This window comes from Littorina saxatilis, linkage group LG2 (genome assembly GCF_037325665.1).
Source record: "Littorina saxatilis isolate snail1 linkage group LG2, US_GU_Lsax_2.0, whole genome shotgun sequence".
Lineage (NCBI taxonomy): Eukaryota > Metazoa > Mollusca > Gastropoda > Littorinimorpha > Littorinidae > Littorina > Littorina saxatilis.
Genome location: NC_090246.1, coordinates 74,636,829 through 74,659,031, shown reverse-complemented (window position 1 = coordinate 74,659,031; position 22,203 = coordinate 74,636,829). Strand labels below are relative to the sequence as shown.

The 22,203-nt window shown below is 41.4% G+C and overlaps 1 protein-coding gene across 1 annotated transcript; it reads right to left on the bottom strand.

The window, feature by feature from the left end:
- Positions 1 to 500: 500 nt before the first annotated feature.
- On the bottom strand, positions 501 to 21,849 carry LOC138959714 (dentin sialophosphoprotein-like). Its single transcript, XM_070331304.1, has 9 exons — positions 21,808 to 21,849; positions 20,373 to 20,489; positions 19,956 to 20,051; positions 14,479 to 14,660; positions 14,167 to 14,216; positions 11,636 to 13,249; positions 10,357 to 10,543; positions 9,664 to 9,748; positions 501 to 8,338 (listed from the first exon to the last, which is right to left on the bottom strand). Exons 1-9 carry the CDS (start codon positions 21,811 to 21,813, stop codon positions 7,559 to 7,561), a joined length of 3,117 nt encoding a protein of 1,038 aa, XP_070187405.1. The 5' UTR covers positions 21,814 to 21,849; the 3' UTR covers positions 501 to 7,558.
- Positions 21,850 to 22,203: the final 354 nt, after the last annotated feature.

Here is a 22,203-nt window from a genome sequence, read left to right as displayed (position 1 = left end):
TTTTAATTATAATTTTCTTATTTTAAATTTCAGAGCTTGTTTTTGATCCGAATATAACATATTTATATGTTCTTGGAATCAGGAAACGACGAAGAATAGATGAAATTGATTTTGGATCGTTTTCTAAAAATAAATTTTTTATTACAATGTTTAGATTTTTAATGACCAAACAGTGGGGCAAACTCATTCATTAGTTTTTAAACCTCCAAGCGGAAATGTAATACCAAAGTCCGGCCTTTGTCGAACCTTGCTTGACCAAATTGCAATCAATTTCATCAAAAATTGAAGGCGTGACAGTGCGGCCTCAATTTTCACTAAAAGCCAAATATGACGTCATCAAAGACATTTATCGGAAAAATGAAAAAAGCGTCTGGCGATATTGTACCCAGAAACTCTCATGTGAAGTTTCATGAAAATCGGTCAGGTAGTTTTCTCTGAATCGCTCTACACACACACACACACTACACACACGCACATACACACATACACCACCACTCTCGTTTCGATTCCCCGTCTTTGTTAACAAATTTGGTCAAAACTTGACTAAATGTAAAAATGACCGCTACCATATTTTTGTTTAGACTCTCCCCTATCAAATATTAAGTCTCTCCATTCCCCTGCAAAAAAACCACAAAAAAACAACATGCATTCAAGCAAACATGCGTTATGCCAAGTTATAACTACATAAATGCCATGCTGGATTTATGAATGCCATCCTGAATTTATGCTCCCAAATAACAGGATGCTGCCTCACAGCATGTAAAGATTGCTATTCTCAATTAAAAAATAATGCAACGGAAGTACAATGATGAACAATCACATATAAAAAGCATGATACATGTAATGCTAGCAATATATTGCATACAAAATAAACAGATTATTATTTAAATAAAAAGTAAATGTTTCCAATTACATCAGACTTTTAGCAAGACCACAAAAATTTCCAGATTTGTATTTGTATCGTTTGTGCATACAGGGCTGGGATGTAGCTCAGTCGGTAGCGCGCTGGATTTGTATCCAGTTGGCCGCTGTCAGCGTGAGTTCGTCCCCAAGTTCGGCGAGAAATTTATTTCTCAGAGTCAACTTTGTGTGCAGACTCTCCTCGGTGTCCGAACACCCCCGTGTGTACACGCAAGCACAAGACCAAGTGCGCACGAAAAAGATCCTGTAATCCATGTCAGAGTTCGGTGGGTTATAGAAACACGAAAATACCCAGCATGCTTCCTCCGAAAACGGCGTATGGCTGCCTAAATGGCGGGGTAAAAAACGGTCATACACGTAAAATTCCACTCGTGCAAAAAAACACGAGTGTACGTGGGAGTTTCAGCCCACGAACGCAGAAGAAGAAGAAGTTTGTGCATACATATATTTGTGTGTGTTTCTTTCTTTATTTCTTTATTTGGTGTTTAACGTCGTTTTCAACCACGAAGGTTATATCGCGACGAGGGAAAGGGGGGAGATGGGATAGGGGAAAGGGGGGAGATGGGATAGAGCCACTTGTTAAGTGTTTCATGTTCACAAAAAACACTAATAAAAAAATTGCTCCAGGGGCTTGCAACGTAGTACAATATATGACCTTACTGGGAGAATGCAAGTTTCCAGTACAAAGGACTAAACATTTCTTACATACTGCTTGACTAAAATCTTTACAAACATTGACTATATTCTATACAAGAACCACTTAACAAGGGTTAAAGGAGAAACAGAATCCGTTAGTCGCCTCATACGACATGCGGGGTGCAGAGAAATAAGGATGTGGAAAAGAAGACTTTTGGTAAGTGAAATAAAGGTGATGGATCCAGTCAGGTAGAAATAAGACAACAAGAAAAGAATTGGAAAACTGCAGGGAATAGTAGGGAGAGTTTTCTTGGAAGGAAATATAGGTGAAAGGACTGGTAAGGCAGAAATAAGACAAAAGAAGAGAAGAAACAGAACCGTTAGTCGCCTCTTACGACATGCTGGTTAGCATCGGGTAAATTCTTTCTAGTCCCAACCAATATGGGACTCCCCCTAACCCCAGTAAGCCTCCCGTAAACCATCACAGGCTTTTACACACAGTACAAACACCCTTTCATTTAAACACTCGCCGCTTGAGAACATCCTAGGTGCCCTCCGTAAAGAGCGAGCAATTTTCAAAGAATTTTTTTTTGCGTGGTTTATCTTACCCCTGAGCCATCGTGTGATCCAGTTTCCTTTTTTTCACAATTTAGTCGTCAGTTTGTGATTTCAATGCGACTCGCTGTAAGCTTATCTGCAATAGCACGTTATTGTGTACCTCTGAATCTAAAACGCAACAAACGGCTGCGAGTCACACGAACCCGGACCGCTTAAAGGAACTGGCGCTATGCAGAACCGTCGTCTGCTACAAGAAAGACGTTTTTCCCTGCTTTTCTTTTTTCAAAATTTCAAAATTTCGAATTGTACTGATCTTGTCTTAACAATTCTTTTAAGATTTAAGAATGTTTGTGTAACAAGCTGTCAATTTATTATTTAGATTTTAAAAGTTAGATCTAGCGCCAAAACGAGGCGTCCGATTGTGATACTGAACAATCCGGCTGGCCACGCAAAAATTAATTCTTTGAAAATTGCTCGCTCTTTATGTTGGGCACCTAGGATATATGTTCTCAAGCGGTGAGTGTTTAAATGAAAGGGTGTTTGTACTCTGTGTAAAAGCCTGACAGTATCTGTGATGGTTTACGGGAGGCAAATACTGTGCCTTTTATCAAAACAATGAAAATGTGTCAAGCACTCATGGAAAAAAGGAGAAAAAACACACATGCATTATGTGCAGCAGTGTAGAAGCTGCGCATGATTACTTGCTAGGTATAAAAGGTTGGTTAATTTACCAGTCACAAGGTTTACTTACATAAAGCCAAAAAAGTAAAACACAAAAACTTGACTGATTCAGCATTTTTGTAAACCTTATTCTTTTTCTTGGGGGAGACAGATGGTTGTGTTTTTGTTTTTTGCTGTTTAAAATTCTCATATGACCATTGAACAACACCCCAAAATACCAGTAAGGTAATACAGTTAAACTATCTCTAAAACATTCTTTTGAAGCTGAATAAAATGTACAACATGTTTACTCTGAGTATGTATAAAAAGTAAAGCGAACTATAACTTTAACAAGAAAGCTTTGTAAATGTCTTTGAATTATCTACATATATACACCATTTTAAAAAAAAGCAAAAGATGTTATTAGATACGTAGGGTGTTCTGAAAGTCCTTAGACTCCAAGCTCCTGGCAATACCTCATGATATTTACAATGACGTATGCATACGGCAATCTTTCATCGGCGATGACACAAATGTTCATGTATCTCAAAGTTTCCTCTGCAAAGAAAACAGCTCTTAAAGAACACTACCCGTCCATGTTTATTTGCATGTCATGGAGCTAAAAAAAAAGGGAGTTTACAACAATGATGTATTAACATCTCTGAAAGAATTGTTATGTTTCTCACACCTACTGCATATTGTGTGAATTTGGGGGCAAGAACGCTCCTTCCAAAACGAGTAATTACATCTGGTACAATGAATTTAAATCGGGTAGACATGTCTTCAAAGATGACACCCGCCTAGACCGACAGTTGAATGCTGTTACTGCAACAGACGTTGCTGCCGTTGAAACTTTGAAGAGAGATGATTCACGAATCACACACACGGAGGTAAAGGACACATTAATAATTGAATCGGCACCCAACGATGTGATCTGGCACAAGCCTTTATGGGTACACAAGCGTTGCAGACAGTGCATGGGTGCCCGTGCTCTTTCTGATGTACAAAAGGGGGTATGTCTCGAAATGTGCATATGAATATTCTCCAGTTGTCACAATAGAGAGTGGAAGGGTTTTATGAAGGTTGTCACAGGCGATGGGGACTTGCGTCTATCAATCTGACCCCGGGCAACACATCGATCAGCCGTTTTGATGTTCCTAAACGGCTCCACCCCTATCAACTATTGATGATCTCGGAACACTGGCAAGAAGAAGGTGGTCCCAATTTTTTTTTAAATAAGGACAAATCTCCACAGTTCTAACAGGGGAGCTGCGTACGGTTACCTTATAGCAGTACACTGCATCATTGCCTGCTCGTGGTGTTAAAAGCTTGGCGACAAACATGGGTACTTGAGTGTTGATGCTAGACTCCATTGAAATGTCCCGTTTTACACAGCTTCCAAATCAATCGAATTTCTAACAAATTAGGATGTTTGCCTGATGTTTCGTTTCCTATATTTTCCTGAATTGGCCCCGTTCGACGTTTTCCTGTTTCTACATTAAAAGAAAAAGCTCAGAGGAAACCGTTACGAGAGCCCTGATGTTGCTGTCCGAGAGTAAACGAGGGTCATTTAAGGTATTAGCAAAAACACTCGCGCCGTCACTTTTGAAAGATATTTCTACAGAATGTTAACGTGTGTCGCAGCTGAGGAAGGATCCTTCGAGAAAATGGCGTGGTCAAATTAACGGTGAACTGTGCGCTAATATGAGATTCTAAGGACTTCCAGAACAGCCCTCGTACCAGCACTTTTTTTTTTTTAAGGTTGAAGGGCACTTTTGGCAAACTGCACAAAACATTTTCAGCTCCTTCAGAAAGTGGGTCAAAACTAGTTCATAAGATACGTGTGACCAAAACCTGGTTAATAAAATGGCTGGCCAAGAGGCTCTCACCGAGAGTACACCGTGAGTAGCGAACCAGAGTTCCAACTGAGCAGTTGCTCCAGCGCACGATGTCCTAAAAATGTGCTTCCTGATTTTAATTCAGACACCATTCGCAGATAAAAAAAAGTGCGCCTTAGTCTGAAAGCCAGAATCAACTTTTGTAGAAAAAAATGAAACTTCGAAGAAATCCTTGTGCATGCATTTCAGGATGCTCAAGCACATTGATTCTTTTTCTTTATTTGGTGTTTAACGTCGTTTTCAACCGTTCAAGGTTATATCGCGACGGAGGGAAGGGGGGTGATGGGATAGAGCCACTTGTCAATTTGTGTTTCTTGTTCACAAAAGCACTAATCAAAAATTTGCTCCAGGGGCTTGCAACGTAGTACAATATATTACCTTACTGGGAGAATGCAAGTTTCCAGTTCAAAGGACTTAACATTTCTAACATACTGCTTGACTAAAATCTTTACAAACATTGACTATATTCTATACAAGAAACAAGGGTAAAAGGAGAAACAGAATCCGTTAGTCGCCTCTTACGACATGCTGGGGAGCATCGGGTAAATTCTTTCTCGTCCCAACCAATATGGGACTCCCCCTAACCCGCGGGGGGCAGCACATTGATTAAAGGGACACAACTTTATATTCAAAAGAAGTATTACAGTACCCTGAGCTTCCTCAGTGAAATGAATGAAAGGATAACAATTCCAAGCACATACACAAACAAACAAATATAACTTTGCTCAACCAACAACAACAAAACACACAAAACTGCCCTTGTTTGAATCAATGTTGTGCCCAGACTAAGAGGATCATAGGTGTTGGACCTGGACTGAAAATATGTATAGGTCTAAATGTCCTGGCTACATGTCAAAACTATCGGACAATCGACCAGCCAGGGTCGGAACAATGTGTCAGATCAAATAAGTATGCGTCAATGAACGAAGACCGAGGCCTGGGACCAACACTTTTGAATTCCGCCTCATCAAATTGTACCGGTCAGTGCTGACTGTTTGAGCTATGGCTAGTGCAATTCACGTTGAAAGCATGGTGCCACGTTTTGGCTAAACCAACCAGAGGTGCACCCTTGACATCAATACTACTTGTCAACTTCTTCGCAGAATACATTGCTTTCTTTTAGTTTAGCCAAAACAGTTATAAACTAAACTGTGAATTTCAGCAAAAAATCCATATCCACTAAGAAGTTTCACAGTTTTACATTTGAGTCAACAAAGATCACTTGAAAGAAAAAATGGTGACCCAGACCAAAGTCATATGCATAAAAAGATACAAGAAGAGAAAGACAATCAAAAAAACAAATTAAGATAAATAAAAGCCATTTGCTGATAATGTTCAGATGTACATGTACCACAAAATCTGAAAACATTTATTTTCATCGTTTTAAATCTAACAAACATTATATGTCTAAGCCACAATAACGCCACAATAGAGTGGTAAATGCCTACACACACAATATGACTACAACAACATGTGTTTACAAAAAAAGCCAACATATTTCTTATGCATAACATTCAATCATTAACTGTTCAGATGTGGTAGATCATATTTTAGGTAAATATACCCTGTTTGATAAGTGAGTATATGACACATACACACACAAAAAGTAAGATATTATCACATCAAAAGTCAAATTCATGTCTACAACATTACAAAAAAAGGAAAAAAAACCTTATACATGTAACAAAACAAATCTCAGAATACAAAACAAGAACCAGAGCCAACGTAAAAAAAGCAACAACAGTAACAACACACAACAGCAGTAGTAACACATGATACACACATAATAAGGGCTAACACACAAAAAAGTGAAAAACCTGAAAGGCCAGGGTCCAAGGCAACAGGGCAAAGAACACCTTCTCCTGGTACTAAAATGTATGTCAATACATCATATAATAATACACATTTTGCCTCCATCAACCATCCAAACTAAAAAAAAAAAATTTAAATTTTACTTTAAGAAACCGGAATTTCTGGGTTTAAAAGTTTTTAAAAAAACGGATTTCCGGCGAGAACCGGAAAGGTGTTAGCCCTGCATAATTGACACAGTGAACAAAAAGTGATCACTGAACAAAAGTGTCTTTAAAAAAAGATGAAAAAATTATTGTCAAACAGGAGCCAAACCAAAGTCCGTTGAAGGAATAGTAAGTTACAATTTAAACGTATTTTAAACCAATTTTATAGAACATCCTCTAAAACTGTGATTCAAACATTTCAATTTTTTTTTAATTTTACTTTAAGAAACGGGGATTTCCGGGTTTAAAAGTTTTCAAAAACTGGATTTCCGGCAAGAACCGGAAAGGTGTTAGCCCTGCATAATTGACAAGGTGAACAAAAAGTGATCACTGAACAAAAGTGTCTTAAAAATAGATTATTGTCAAACACGAGCCAAACCAAAGCCTGTTGAAGGAATAGTAAGTATTTAAACGTATGTTAAACTAATTTTATAGAACATCCTCTAAAACTGAGATTCAAACATTTTTGTGGAACTCAAAAGTTCCTGTAATGTCTATAAAAAAAAAAAGAGAACTCCTATTATATCATATCCAAAACCAAGTCATGGATCTGAAATCCTTTCGCTTTATGTATATTCATATTTGATTCCAAAAGCACTCCATAGGTTTGTGCACACATGTGTGTGTTGGAGCTTGCCCAAGTATGTTTGTGTGTATATCTACATGCGTGTGTGTGTGTGCTTGTAAGAGTGTCTTTTATGCATGGTCCCATGTAAGTTCATTAGTCAAACGAAAGGTTAGTTCCTCAAATGTAACATTCAACAATTAAAGCGAGAGTGACTTCCATGATGTTCAGTGAGCGTACAACCAAATTCACTCATACAAAGTAGTATGGCGGTGTAAGTCAATGTAAGTAACCAAAAAGACAAGTTACCTGCATGATTTATTTTGTGCAACCACAGCAACCACAAAGGAAACTGGTTTCTCGGATGGGTTGAAGGCACTGGAAAACTCCAGTCTCCTGCCAGGCTCATCAAGGCTGATCTGAGTATGTTTTATGGTGCCCAAGCTCTCCACATGGAAGGCAAAGACCACCTGCTGCTTGCTGAAATCTTTGCTGTATTTCTTTATGTTCCACTGGATGTATGTCTCCAAAGTGATCATCTCTGCGTTCACTTTGTTCAAGAGAACAACCACCGGAAGATCAGACTCTTCAGCTTCGTCAACCACTAGATTCTCCACTGCATCGCACAAAGCAGTGAATGCATCGCCGCTGCCATCACTGTCCCTTTCACGCTGTAAAATCTCTTCTTTTGGAAGAAGTATAACTTTGTGCAGCTGGAGGAACTTTGTGGTGAACCAGGCCTGGAGAATCATGGACTCCTGAAGCTGGTAGGATTCCTGCTGTTCTGGTGACATAACAGGCGAGGCTGCGCATGATACGTCACAATCAGGCCAGCGATACAAGACAGGCTGCTGATGCAGACTGTGCCTCAGGCTTTGCTTTTCATCGGCGATGTCACCGACAAGGAGCAGCAGACAGTCAACCTGGGAGATAGTAGTGAATACTCCCAGTTGATAACGGTTTTTCTTGCGTGCCTCCTTGAGAAGAAGACAGACAAGCTCCTGTAATACTCCAGTATTGTCTTCCTTGTATTTTTTGGCCATGTTATCCGCCTCCAGGTCAGTAAGCTTTTTCTGGAGACTGATCTGGAAATACAAAGCTGGAAGTTAGACAGACAAAGATGCACCAAATGATTGTGATGACACTAGCTGTTCACTTTAATAAAGGACATGTGTGTGCATGCTTGCGTGCGTGCATGCGTGTGCGTGTTTATTGGTATTGTAAAGTGCTTGGAGCTGCATGTGAATCAGGACTTGCGCTATAGAAAAGTGATTTATTATTATCATTATTATTATTAACCAAAGAATATATGTTTGTTGCCTGCTTTACCTGATCTACATGTACTCTCTTTTGCTCCTATGAGAATTAAGAAACGAAGAAAGAAAAATGAACGGGACAGTTCAGAAAACTTCTAGAAGCAAAGGGAGGTAACTCTTACTTGGTTATACATTCATGGGCGGTTGCTCTTATCATGCAGGCATGCCTGGTCATTTTCACAGAATGAATAGAGTCGAAGTTTGACCTGCTGCTCAAGTATCTGAGATGTTCCCAAGGAAGGGAGATAACTCATGTCAAAGTTATTTTTCAGCGTGTTGATGGTAATACTTTTACATTGTCTCTTGGACTTTAAATCTACTCTTATCCTTATTTGAATAACATTCTAGAAGTTTCTGAGAGAGGGGAGATCAGAAGCACCCGGGCGAAGCTGTGTCCTGACTGCAAGTTATTTAAAAAAAATCGAAGTTGTTCAAAACAATTAGTATACTACATGTATTTTGTGATATAAGGGTTAAGTGCTATCCCTGATTGTTTTTGCTCTACCCTCATAAATTTTAAAGTGATACGACCAACAACAAAAGGGCAAATTTGAACCATGAACGAGCCTCAGTAATGCACACCACTGACCTCTCTACTGTGTCGAGTGCAAGTTTTTTTCACACATGTCAAGTTCCGTTTCACTGCATTCCTCAGTCAGGTTCTGTCCTATTAGCATGACAGTTTTAAGAAGCACGAGAGTTCAAACAAATAGATTAAAACATTGAGCCTGGGGCTCTTTTGGAGTTTAAATGTGAGGGCTTTTCCTCTTGATTTGCGAAAACGTACGTGCATAAGGCTCAAACTGCGAAAGCTGGAAACATGTCCTTTTAACAGAAAATGGTACTAATGGTTTTGAACAACTTTTCTTCTTGATTAATTTATAAATGTTGCGTAGAATATTTTTAATAAACATGTAAATCTTTCCTGAATATAGATTCCTTATTTGAATCAGTCAAAACTTGTGAACAGTCCAGATTCATAGCATGCGACTGAGTTCGCAATGAGAGCAAGAAAGCTCAAGACAGAAAGGGAGAGAGAGATGGGTTGACAATGACAGACACTGAGACAGAGACTGAAGATGACTGAAGCTTACAAATGCCTTGTACTCTCCGTCAAGCTTCCCAAGTATTGTTGTGGTATCCAACAAAAGTTGTCTCAATTGGTTCCAGTCTTTCTTTCTGCAAAAGCAAAACTGAAACTGCAACAAATACTTGTAGAACAAGTTTACCTGATAATAGAAACTTGCAACTCTGTCGGGATTTTTGAGGGGTGTGACAGAGTATAAGAGCAACAGACATTGAGGCAAGCTAGTCAAAGCAAGGCCAAGCAACAACACGCAGCTGACCAGCTGAAACCTGGCATAGCAACAACAAACTAACTCTGATGTGCAAGTTATATTGTGTGCACAACTTCCACAAAGAAGGTACGTGACATCTTTACCACAAGGCTTTGCGTTCGTCCATGACATAACTGTTTCAAAAACCAACTGTCCAGTGATTTGCCTATTCTTGGGTAAATTGACTTATGACAAGAGAACCAGTAACTGCTTTCAAAAGAAGATATTGTTTTCTTGAAGGCATATTATTTAGTTAATTAATTTGTAGGCAAACCCTTGTGAAGTCTGAACACAAAATGCAAGCTCAATTAACATGCAAAGGTCAGCCAGCCTTATCACCTTCACTGGGCTAAAGATTGTTTTTAAGAGGAAAATATGACAACGATTTTGAAATAAAGAGATACATAAAGAAGTACCAGAGGGAATAAAATGAATTTACAACCCACTCACTTTAGAGCGTTGGCTATGTCAACGAAGAAATGAAGCATGCAACTGGATGGTAGCATAACTGGGGCCACAGCGTTCCAGAAATGAACATGGTTTTCCTCAACAGTGAAGTGCTGTGCGATTTTTCTTTGCACCTGTGCCTTGACAGTGTCATATTTCAGCGGATCTGCCAGAATTGCCAGCACACACTCTGAAAAATAATGCAAAACCAAACACATATATAACAGGCTACTGTTCATGGTGGTCTAGCTCTATAGGCACAACTACATTTTTCTTTCCTTTTACATGCATGTATTTTTTTCTCTCATTGCCTGTTTCACGTCGTTAGAGATTTAAATTCTCACCTAAAACATTATTCAATCAAATACAGACCACAAAATGGTCCAGTCTGTAAAAACACAACTTTTCTTAAATAAACAGCCAAACATGCACACAAACTGTGTCTCTGCTTGTACAGACACAGATGCGCGCACACATCCACATACAAACACACGCACATACACACACCTGCCAACCCTTCTGAAGCCACAAGTGTAACAACTTTTTCAGCATAGCATATGGTGTTCAAATGTAGTATTGTCTAAAATGTATTCGCACATCCACATTTATGTTATTTCACGCAAGAATTCACATTTAAAAAAGTTTATTTAGAAAGCAGAAACATAATGGTCTGGGTGGCCGAGTGGTAACGCACTTGCGCTCGGAAGCGAGAGGTTGCGAGTTCGACCCTGGGTCAGGGCGTTAGCAATTTTCTCCCCCCTTTCCTAACCTAGGTGGTGGGTTCAAGTGCTAGTCTTTCGGATGAGACGATAAACCGAGGTCCCTTCGTGTACACTACATTGGGGTTTGCACGTTAAAGATCCCACGATTGACAAAAGGGTCTTTCCTGGCAAAATTGTATAGGCGTAGATAAAAATGTCCACCAAAATACCCGTGTGACTTGGAATAATAGGCCGTGAAAGGTGGATGCAGCGCCTATAGGCTGTTGATCTACTGGCCGATGTGAATATTGTGTAAAAAATTCCATCTCACACGGCATACGCGCTTTGAACTTCGGATAAGGCGCTATATAAATACCCGTTATTATTATTATTATAATGGGCAAAGAGAGTGTCTGCAGTGCCACTTTTCAGTGTCGACAATGTTATATGACCCATATTCTGATCGCTGCACAGAGTCAGAATCAAAAATGAGTACCAGGACAGCTCAGCAAATTGTCATAAAACGTAGCATGCTAGCTGCACACACACACACACACACGCACACACACAACTATATATACCTGAGGCATCATCAGGAGGTTCCACATTCTTTGGCCAACTCTCTTTTCTTTGGAAAGCTCCTGAATACTCTCCGCCTTTGGAATTTTCTTTCTTGTTTTTCTTTTTTCTCGCATCTTCTGGCTTCCTCACATTGACAACAGGGTACAAGTTTGCATTCTGAACAGGACCATTTTGATCTTGGCTTCCAGCATCAGACCCTGAGTCAGAGTCACCAGACAGGCTAGCAGCTGGGGGGTCTGGAGATGAATCATTCTGCTCCTCCTCTTCTCCGTTCAATTCACTGTCATCGTCTGACATGTCTTCTGTTGGGGACTGTTTACGTTCAGTTTGCTTTTTCCGCTTGGGGCTTCCTTCACCTTGATCTCCGGTTCTGGTTTGTTCCATCCTCAGCCCCTTGCATGCTGTTTTCCTGCCCATTTCACTTGCATTCACCACAGTCCAGGCACCAGCAGATCTCATCTTTTTTGCTGTATCTGCTTTTGACTTTTCATCAGAGGTCTTCTTGTCAGGGGATAATTTTCTTTTCTTGCCTTTGTCCGTCTTTGAAGGTGAGTTTAAAATTTTGGCTATGCTTAATTTCTCTGTAGATGTAGCTTTCTTGAAGGACTTTGTACTTTTCTTCTGTCGTCGGGACGGCCCTGGCATGTCCTCGCCCTCCTCCTCATTTTCGTCAATATCATCATCATCATCATTCCAGAAGTGGTCCTCTTCAACTGAATCAACAATTTTGGTGCCATTTTTCCTTCCATAATATTCGTGAAGGACAGTCTGCTTTTGGGGAGACTGTTTGGAAGATGGAGATCCTGTTGATGGTGTCTTTTGTTTGCTTTCCTCCATAAGTGGGCTAGATCTGCTCGTCCCTTTAGATTTGTTTCCAGGTATGAAGGCGGGTGTAAGGAAGTGTTCGTCATTGTTCGAGCTTGTCCGTGCTCGTGCAGATGGCTTTTGGGCAGGAGGTGTTGATCTAAACTTCCTCTTAGGTTCTATCCGGATATCGGACAAGCTGCTGCTGTCAGAATCAGTGTCAACAGACACATCCTCCTTTTCAGGAAGCTCTTTTGACTTCGCATTTTTGCTCTGCTTTTTCGCATTTTTTGAAATCTTCTTTTTTTCCTGCTCAGGGCTCTTCTTGGGCATTCCTACTTTTCCTGTTGTCTTTGTGGGAGAAGACTTGGTTTTGCTCTTAGGTGTTTTCTTTTTTGAGGTTGGTGTTGTTTTGCCTTCGAGGGATTTTGCCTTGGCTTTGCCGGTTTTCTCTTTAGTTGACGTTTTGCTGATTCTGTTCCACATTTCTTCAACACTTTCCAGGCCACTGCTCTCACTATCTGAGCAAAAGCTTCTGTCATCTGGTTTTACGCTCATATTTTCCTCTTCTTCTAATGCCCCAGAATTATTGTCTGAATTGTCAATATCACCATCATCATCATCTTCTTCTTCTTCTTGACCTTCGTTTTCTTCACCCTCACCCACATTCGCATCAATGACAATGTCCTCTGATTCTTCAGAGCCGCTTTCGTTGTCATTGTTTCTGTTTTCTTGTAGATTGTTGCTTATTGTTTGTGTATTGCCTTCCTGTTCCTCATCAGTGTCACTGCAGGAAAACGTACCTTTTCCTGTTGAAAATGAATGTTACAGATACATGATGTATTATGTATGTCAAGCATGGAAAGCTGTCAGTAAACTGGCACGCAGAAAACTGATGAAAGATGCAACAGAAAACAAAGATTTAACAGAAAAGGTCTAAAAAGTCAATGTAATAAAAATAAAATGGATTCAAGTGAATAAAGAATATGTGTGTTCTTTGACATACATTGTATATGTGTCACTGTGCTCCCATAAAATGTAAAGGCAATGCACCCAGCAGTTGCTCAAATGTGGTACATGTAATTTCTTTTTTCTTACTGCATACCCCACTATAACTGGCATCAAAGCACGTGTTTATTGTATTTTTACTTACACAAAGAATGACACAGTTTGGCATGACATTGCATCATTACTAACAGGGGTAGCTGAACAAAAAAGGACAGCTGAGGATAGGGAATTCATTGGGCTTTTCACCCCCACTGACGTGCATTGTTTACTTATAGCTGCTCTGATTTCTTGTCAATTTTAAGAATTTTTTATTGACAAATAATTTAGTCATGTACCGTAATCTTACAACATCCTTAGCAGGGTTTCATTTACTAGTGCGCCCTGCGCCATTGGCGCATTAAATCTGAAAATGTCCCATCACAATTCCCTTCAGTGCGTCAAAGTGCGCATTGAGATTACATACCACTGCGCCACCAAATGCACACTTTACATCGGATCACACACACACACAGATAACACAATATAGCGGTCAATTCTCAGACGGCACTATATTGCACCATTTTGCATCTTTAGTCAAAACGCGTTCAGGCCTCTTTAGTGTTTCTTGCCTTTGTCCCATCGGAATTTGGTTGAGGGGCGACAAATGTCCCATTGCCTTTTTCTCCCAGGTTAATCCCTGCCTTAGCAAGGTTATGATGAAAATTTAATACAGACTTACCTTCCTCTGATTCAAGGTACTTCTCTTTGTGTTCATCACTGCAAAAAACCCTGAAAAAGAAAGTTGTGGATTTCAAGAAAATTCAAACATCTTTTCTCGCTCTCTCTCTCTCTCTCTGCATGTTGAATGTATACATGTATAATGTAAAAAAAAGTACCTCATTGGGCGAGGGTTCGATGTAGTAAAACAACAATTAACAACACGTTTGTATGCTTACTCCAATACAATTATTGATTTGACTTGTTTTGATCTAACTCTTTCATATTTTGATGTGGGTTATGATGATATGAACAAACACACTTAATGACTTACCGATACAGATCAGTTAACTTCCCTTTCTTGGTCTTGCGTTTCCTGCGAGATGTTTTACCTGCCTGCTTTGCACAGTAAAAATGGAATGTTTTCCGGCACAGCTTCCATCCACAGCCAGCAGTGGCACCTCGTTTTGTTCCTTTATGGCTTTTTTTCTTCTCTTGTTTACACTCTCTGCAAATCTGCAACAGAAGTGATTTAAATCAGTGCTTTTCTGGTGCATGCATCTTGATCAGTTCTCACTGTACATGCACTCAGAAAATTGCACACACACACACACCCACACACACACACACACACACACACACGCACGCACGCACGCACACACGCACACACACACACACACACACACACACTCACACACACACACACACACACACAAACACATAGAGATTATAAACAAGATTTCTGACTTGACTCAATAGTTTTAAGAGCGCAGTACACATAGCTAGCTAGTCATTACACCCATATTGATGTTCAGAAATAAGTCTGTTTTGATTTTTTTTAGGGCTGTGGAAGTATTATATTGCTCGAAAGTAAGAGAAGCTGAGCTACAGGGTGACCCCCCAAAAATGCCACCCATTAAAATGCTAATAACTGCAGCAATTTACTTCATATTTGGTGTACATTAGCCTAAGATGTAGGATGATAACTTGTTTTTACAGAATATTTTTCACATTTGGATAATGTGTGAACTCATCATCCCATAAGTCAAGCCCATGCACACCAAATATGAAGTAAATTGCTGCAGTAGTATATAGGCTTTATAGCTCATTGGTAATAACCAGTGAATAGTTTATAAAACTCAGCTATAACACTGAACGACTCTCGCGCAAGTTCTCAAAAGCGTGGTTACCCCTTGCACATCCGGTCTATAGGTACATGTGCATTTTGGAATGTCAAGGACGACAGAAAGTAGAGCCAGCTATGATGTATTTCTTGCACCTCTTATTTATCCTCTATTTTATGTGTTATAAGAGTGCAATAGTTACATCATAGATGTAACAAGAGAACAATGGAAATACAAGAAATATACCTAGAGTACATTTACAGAGACAAAGAAGGGAGGTCATGGGATATATATATATATAATTATTGATTGATTGATTGATATAATTTTTTAAAAAAATGCTAGTTCATATCCCACTCAGCTGGCCTCCCCTTCAAGAACTACAACTCTCTTGCAGCCCATCAAATAAAAACAGTTTTATTTCCGGAGTTTGTCTATTACCTGTTTTTAACATTTAAATCTCACGAGGCAAGAAAGCCTATTATTTGTGCAAAGTCTCTGCCTTTGTATTAGACGTAATCCGCTTTTGCATGATCAAATGACCCTTGTTTGGTGTTAAGCCTTGGAAATATGAATTGAACCCCCTCTGGTGAAACTATATATAAATTGTGCACGTAAAAAAAATAAAATAATTGTTTTGTTATTTTTGCTTTCGCGAAATTACGGAGATTTAGGTTACCTGCTGCAGGCCAGGGGGCAGGAAGTTGTTGTAAGGCAGGAGTCTTGCTCGCATCATGACTTGCAGGCGCCTGTACTTACAACAGGAGACAAGCAATTGCCGGTTTGCTCAACGAAAGCATCCCCAGCACAGCTCTCCACACTTCCGCCCAGGGGGCAGGAAGTTCTCTCCAGAGAGGATACGAGTAGGGGACATGCCTCATACGGTACCTCTCTTCCGGATAACACTGCCTATGACTATGACAGTCAATATGGCGGTGCATTTCCGGAAGGGGAGAAGCGGAATACGGGACTTCCCTTTCTGAGGAAGATCCTAATTTTCGGCTACCAGACAAGCTTCACAATGCAGTGGCGTTGGCGGCACATGCAGGTAGCTTCAAGATACTTTGAGGAAGGAGTGGTGGCAACAACAAGCTTGTCTGCACCTCCACCTTCTGCTGTCAGAGATTTTCGCGCATCACAGGGAGAAATACAAACTTTTAGGTTTCGTGAATCTCCCTCAGTGGCGTATGAGATGTCTAAGATTTTGGCTACGAATTCCCGGTCGGAATATGTGCCTTTGGACACGGTGCCTCTGCTTTCAGCGCACGGTCCGGCACCAGAAGTAGCACAGCTGTGGCTAGCTTCCGCACAGCCAACCCCTTATGTCGGGCAAGCTGCTGCACGGAAGTTCGGGTTGAACGCTAGGCTAGGCACACAATCTCTTAGACACTTTTTCCCTACCACATGCTCCACTTCCGGTTACACCGGAGTTAGCGACACTCAGGGAGGATGGCTACAATAGGGACAGAGCTGTTCATTATACAGAGTCATCCCTTGTAGCATTGGAGGAAACAGGGAGATACAACCTAGAGTTGGCTTCCCTTTCGGAAACGCTACTCAGGTTCCTCTCCCGTTCTATCACTACGTCCTTGGAACCGTTTGAGTTTCGACAGGACGCGAGTGAAAAGGATGTGACGACACTGCTCGCTACTTTGGCCAAAGTTTCAGCCAAACAAATGCGTCTTTCTGCGCACCTTTATGCTCATGCCGTGCACACGCGCAGGTCAGCGTTTCTCTCGGGTTCCAGGATCCAAGACAAAGCCACGCTGGAGGTGCTCAAGTTTATCCCCTTTCACGGAGGGTGCCTTGTTGGGACAGCCGTCGCTCGACGCGCTCCACAAGCAAACCCGCGACGATCGGGATTTGGCTATAGCCAAGATAGCGCAACACGGCTTTCCTAAGCCTCAGAGCAAGAGCTACGGTCCGCCTGAACCTTCCGCCTCTTCGGCGAATAGGGGCAGGTCAGAACAAGCCAGCTCTTCTTCACGAGGACGGGGAAGAGGCGCGCCTTACCCTAAGAAGAAGCCGTCTTTCGGCAATTCAAAGGGGTCGGGACGCAAAGCACACCCCCAATGATGCGTCCCCGAACCACTAGCCCATGCGTCCACCATGCCTTTGGTGGCAGGCGGCCTGTCAATGGCCCTACCCCTTTGGTTGCTAAAAGTAAACAATCAGTGGATAGTGGGTATAGTGCGCTCGGGGTTCAGGCTACTCTGGAAGGAGGGAAAAGCTCCCTTAACCAGAGTCCCACCTTCGTTCAAGTTTCCCGTCAGGCTGGAAGCAGAGTCAGCGATACAAGCTGTAGCCCACGGTCTCCAGATCTTTCTATCGCTGGTGTCAGGCAAGCATGTTCGTCTTCTTACAGACAATACAGTTGCAGCCTACATAAACAGGCAGGGCGGTTCCCGCTCTCACACGCTTTCTCTCAAAGCATGCCGAATTCTGAAGTGGTGTCAACAGCATCAGATCTGGTCATTGGCAAAACATCTGCTGGCGAAACTGATTGTTTTGGCAGACTCGCTCAGTCGATCCTTGAAAGTACTTCACACGGAGTGGACGGTCACCCACCACGCTCTCCGGCGGTTTTGGGTGCAGGTAGACAAACCGATAGTCGATCTTTTCGCAACCCGGTTCTCAAGGAGTATACCAGTATTCATATCCCCGTTTCCAGTCCCGGAAGTTTGGAAAGTGAATCCACTGGAAGTCGATTGGACAGGACTCACGGCTTACGCTTTCCCACCATTCCAACTTCTTGGAAAAGTGCTGAGGAAGGCAGAGTTGGAACGACCATCCCTGATTCTAGTCGCTCCAATGTGGTCGAGTTTCCGGCATTAGTTTCCGGATCTCCTCCGCCTAGCAGAAGGTCCTCCCATTTCTCTAAACCTGGAAAAGGGAGAATTACTGCAACCCCGCACCGGCATTCAGCACGCGAACTCACAGTCCCTGCTCCTTCACGCATGGAGACTGTGAGAAGATCCCTGCGTCTGTCAGGTGCTTCAGAGAGGACACTGGATTTGGTTCAAAAAGCGCACAGGAAGTCTACGAGCTCATGAGTGTACGCTTCACATTGGACAGCTTGGGTTAAATGGTGAGCGGAGAATTAAGTCAGTTCTGTCTCTCCGCGTTCTATGCAGGTAGCTAATCACTTGTCATGGTTAGCAAATCAGGGCAGCTCCCCATCGTCTCTTCGAGTTAGGCGTTCTGCCATATCGGCTACGTTGAGGCAGTTGGGTCATAACATTAACCTCAGCGGTGTAGTGTCCTAAAAGGTGCGTCGATAGGTTTTGCTAGAATTAGAGCCCCAGTTCCTGCTTGGGATCTCTTCCTTATTCTAGAATTCTTAAGATCGCAAGACTTTGAACCTTTGCAATCAGCAAGTTTAGTTAATCTTACTCGTAAGACACTTTTGCTTGTTCTTTTGGCCACTGCAAGAAGAGGCAGTGAAATTCATGCTCTCTCAGGCTTAGCTAGAGATATAGCTTTTGAAAAAGATGGTTCTATTTCTTTACGTTTTAGGCCGGATTTTCTAGCCAAAAACCAGAAGCCTGTTCGAGCTCTTAGCAGTTATTTGTCCCGTACGGCTCATATCAGAGCGAATCAGCAGAAACTTCTTTTCTTATCTCTGAACACAGCTAGAGACAAGGACATATCTAAGGTAACTCTTGCAAAATGGGTCTCAACGCTGATCAAACAGGCGTATGATTGGTGGCACAAAAAGAAAGGGGGGGGGGGGGGGGCAGTCAGTTCTGCCTCTAACATCGGCAAGAACGCATGAGGCTAGATCCTGGGCATCCTCCTTAGCTGTGCTAAAATCTGGGAGATTATCCGAAGTCCTCCAGTCTGCGTACTGGAGATCGGAAGATGTCTTCATCAACTATTACCTGCGCGACATTTCCAGTGTGCGGCAGGACGGTACCATGGCGCTACCAGCGATGGTAGCAGCAGGGCAGTTGTTGTCTAGTTCATAGGTGAGCACCCCACCACCTTAATTAGCAATCTGCTATATGTGAATTGGGAAAAGATTTCATTAATATACTTACCCAATTCACATACATGTACTAAAGTCCCTCCCGCCTTCCCTGCTTTAGATCCCCTAAAAATAAAAGGGGCGCTTTGAGCGAATGAAGAACATGGCGGCGAGAGTGCGCATGCGCAATGCATGTGGAGAGTAACCATTGGTCAGAGATGGTCATGTGACTGTTCAAGGCCGTTCTATTTTTAGGGTTACTCCCCCCCCTACCAGGGTGGAGCGTAGTTTCAGCGTTCTAGCACTAAACTGAAGTAAATTGCTATATGTGAATTGGGTAAGTATATTAATCAAATGAAAATTTATCCTTAAAATTTTCGATTCTAATCTCCATAATAAAATTTAAAAAATATTATTTCAAAAACTATACAATTCTACTACTGTCGCAAAGCATCATGTGACTTTCAGCGAGATTGGCTAAACTTTACAGGAAATGCAAAAGGATGGATTCTCTGTAAGACTGTATACAGGAAAAACGCCTACAGGAAGTGCACACCCACAAGGAATGCGCACCCACTCTTGGTCAACTTAGACCCCTTCTGCACTAGTGGCTTATCCATGACCAAAAGTAAACACAAATCCCTGACAACCTGGAACACCTGTCGGATGAAAACACACTTGAAATAACTAGCAGTATGTACTACAAATTAAATGTCTTACCAGTTTCTTTCCTCTTGACATCTCATCACAGACTTCCTCCACATCGAATCCCCCAAAATGGTCAAACTTGTACTGTGTCAGCGCAGCAGAATATTTCTGGAAGAAAACAGAAATGTTGTGCCAAAAACAAAAGCAACTGTGCAGTTGTGGTTAAAGTGATCTGGAGTGAGCAGAACATACTGAAACCTGTATCAAACCTAACAACTCCCATACACCACAGGAACATTTGGCACAGTCAATAGTGTAATTTCACTTGAATTTGAGAGGCAGCGATCTTTCATGAGCCATCATCAGAATAAAGCACACGCTATAACACAGACACACCAATATTCACAACCAGCAACCGACTGTATGGTTCACACGCATACACTCACACACAGAGTCCACTTCTATTTAAAGATAAAGAAAAGGTCCTACCATGCATTTGTGATGTGCAATAAGCTTTTCTTTGTTGACTATAGCAGAGAAAAGTTTTCCACACACCAACTCTGCTTCCTTTCCATGGCCACAGAATCCACACTGCAGTGTTGGAGGCTGCACATTAGTGACAAGCATTACATGTGTGTATGTAACATACATACCTGTCAAGTCCTACACATTCTGCGTAAATCTTACGGGTTTTCGGTGTTTTGGGGGTCCTACGTCGTATACCTCAAACCATACGCATTTTCAGTTTAAAAAAAAAATTTAAAAATTTTGTTTTGTTTTTTGTTGCTGGCATGGACTGCCGTTCATTCGTTTCTGAGGAGGAGCTTGCACCAGCCACACAACAGAAGTTCTGGCATGATGTGCGCCAGTTCTATGTGGCCTGTGTGAGGAAAATGTTGAATAAATTTCCATTTGGCAGTGAAACCCTGCAACACCTTCAAGTGCTGGATCACAGTCTGGGAGCTGACACACTGACTGCCTTCTTGCAGGTCAAAATTAACTCTGATGCATGCTGCCATGATTTTAAGGTGACTGGCAGCATGATTGACAAAGCAAAAATTTGCACAGATGAATACAACAAAGAACACAAGTGACAAGTGACAAAAAAATGAACGAACAAGAGTGCAGTGTAAATGTATTACATGTAGTGGTAAATAAAGAGCAGTTTGTGTGGAAAGGTACGTATTTGTGTTTTACTTTTAGTTTGCAAAAAACAATCTGATTGGTTTAGTGTGCATGCGTGAGAAGTTGAATTTGTGCGTTTAACCACATTCTTTCTTTATTTGGTGTTTAACGTCGTTTTCAAACGTTCAAGGTTATAGCGCGACGGGTTTCCCGCGATCCACGCATTAACTATGGTTTTTGATAACCAACTATGGTTTCTTATGCCATTTACTATGGTCAGAGGCCAAAAGTACTTGACAGGTATGAACATAGTAAGGGGAAAAGTGGAGAGAGGAGGAAAGAAGGCCTGAAGCTAGATTTGCAGTTTGAGCTTCTTAATTGTGAAACTTTGTTGTATAGCTTTGCAATGGCTGTGTCCATGTGCGCGGCGGCACTGCCGTGCAGCTACCATCATTCTGATCATAGACATATATTAGATATAGGTCCCGGTTCTGATTCACCAATAACTTAATAACAAAAGTATAAATACTTGGACATAACAGGCCTTTTCACAACATAAATAGTAAAGAAAGTAAAGTAGCCAAGGAGCTGGAAGGGTGAGATCTCCAAATAAATGTTTCCCACCCCATGACTACTTTCGGTTTTGATTGAACCGTTTAAACTCCACGCAGAAAAAGCACTAACAAAGATTATAATGAAATCCATCTATTCTAATCATGTTCAGCAATCAAAAAGCTTTAATAATATTCAAATTAACACAGCTTGAAAAGATCAAGCGAGTAGATATGACTTGACGTACCGACATAGTGAAGGATGCGCTATCGCCACCAGCTTCCCGGAATATTTTGTTTTATCTTTCAATAGAATCTTATACAAAAAAATATTAATGGTACACAAATTCAGACACAAGACATGGGCCACTTCTCCATATCTTGTGTGTTCCGTTCAATGTGTGTGTGAGTGAGAGAGAGAGAGTGTGTGTGTGTGTGTGTGTGTGTGTGTGTGTATGTTGTTGTTGTGTTTGTGTACGTTCCTTGTGAAGCGGACATGCGGACTGTTCAATTTTCAAGAGGAAAGCTTGTTTCGGTTTTGCCAAGCGAAAGTAAACACTGCGTGAGGAAAGCTGGTTTCGGTTTTGCCAAGCGAAAGTATGCACTGCGTGTGACCAGTTTGTTGAGTGAACGAGGCACCTGCA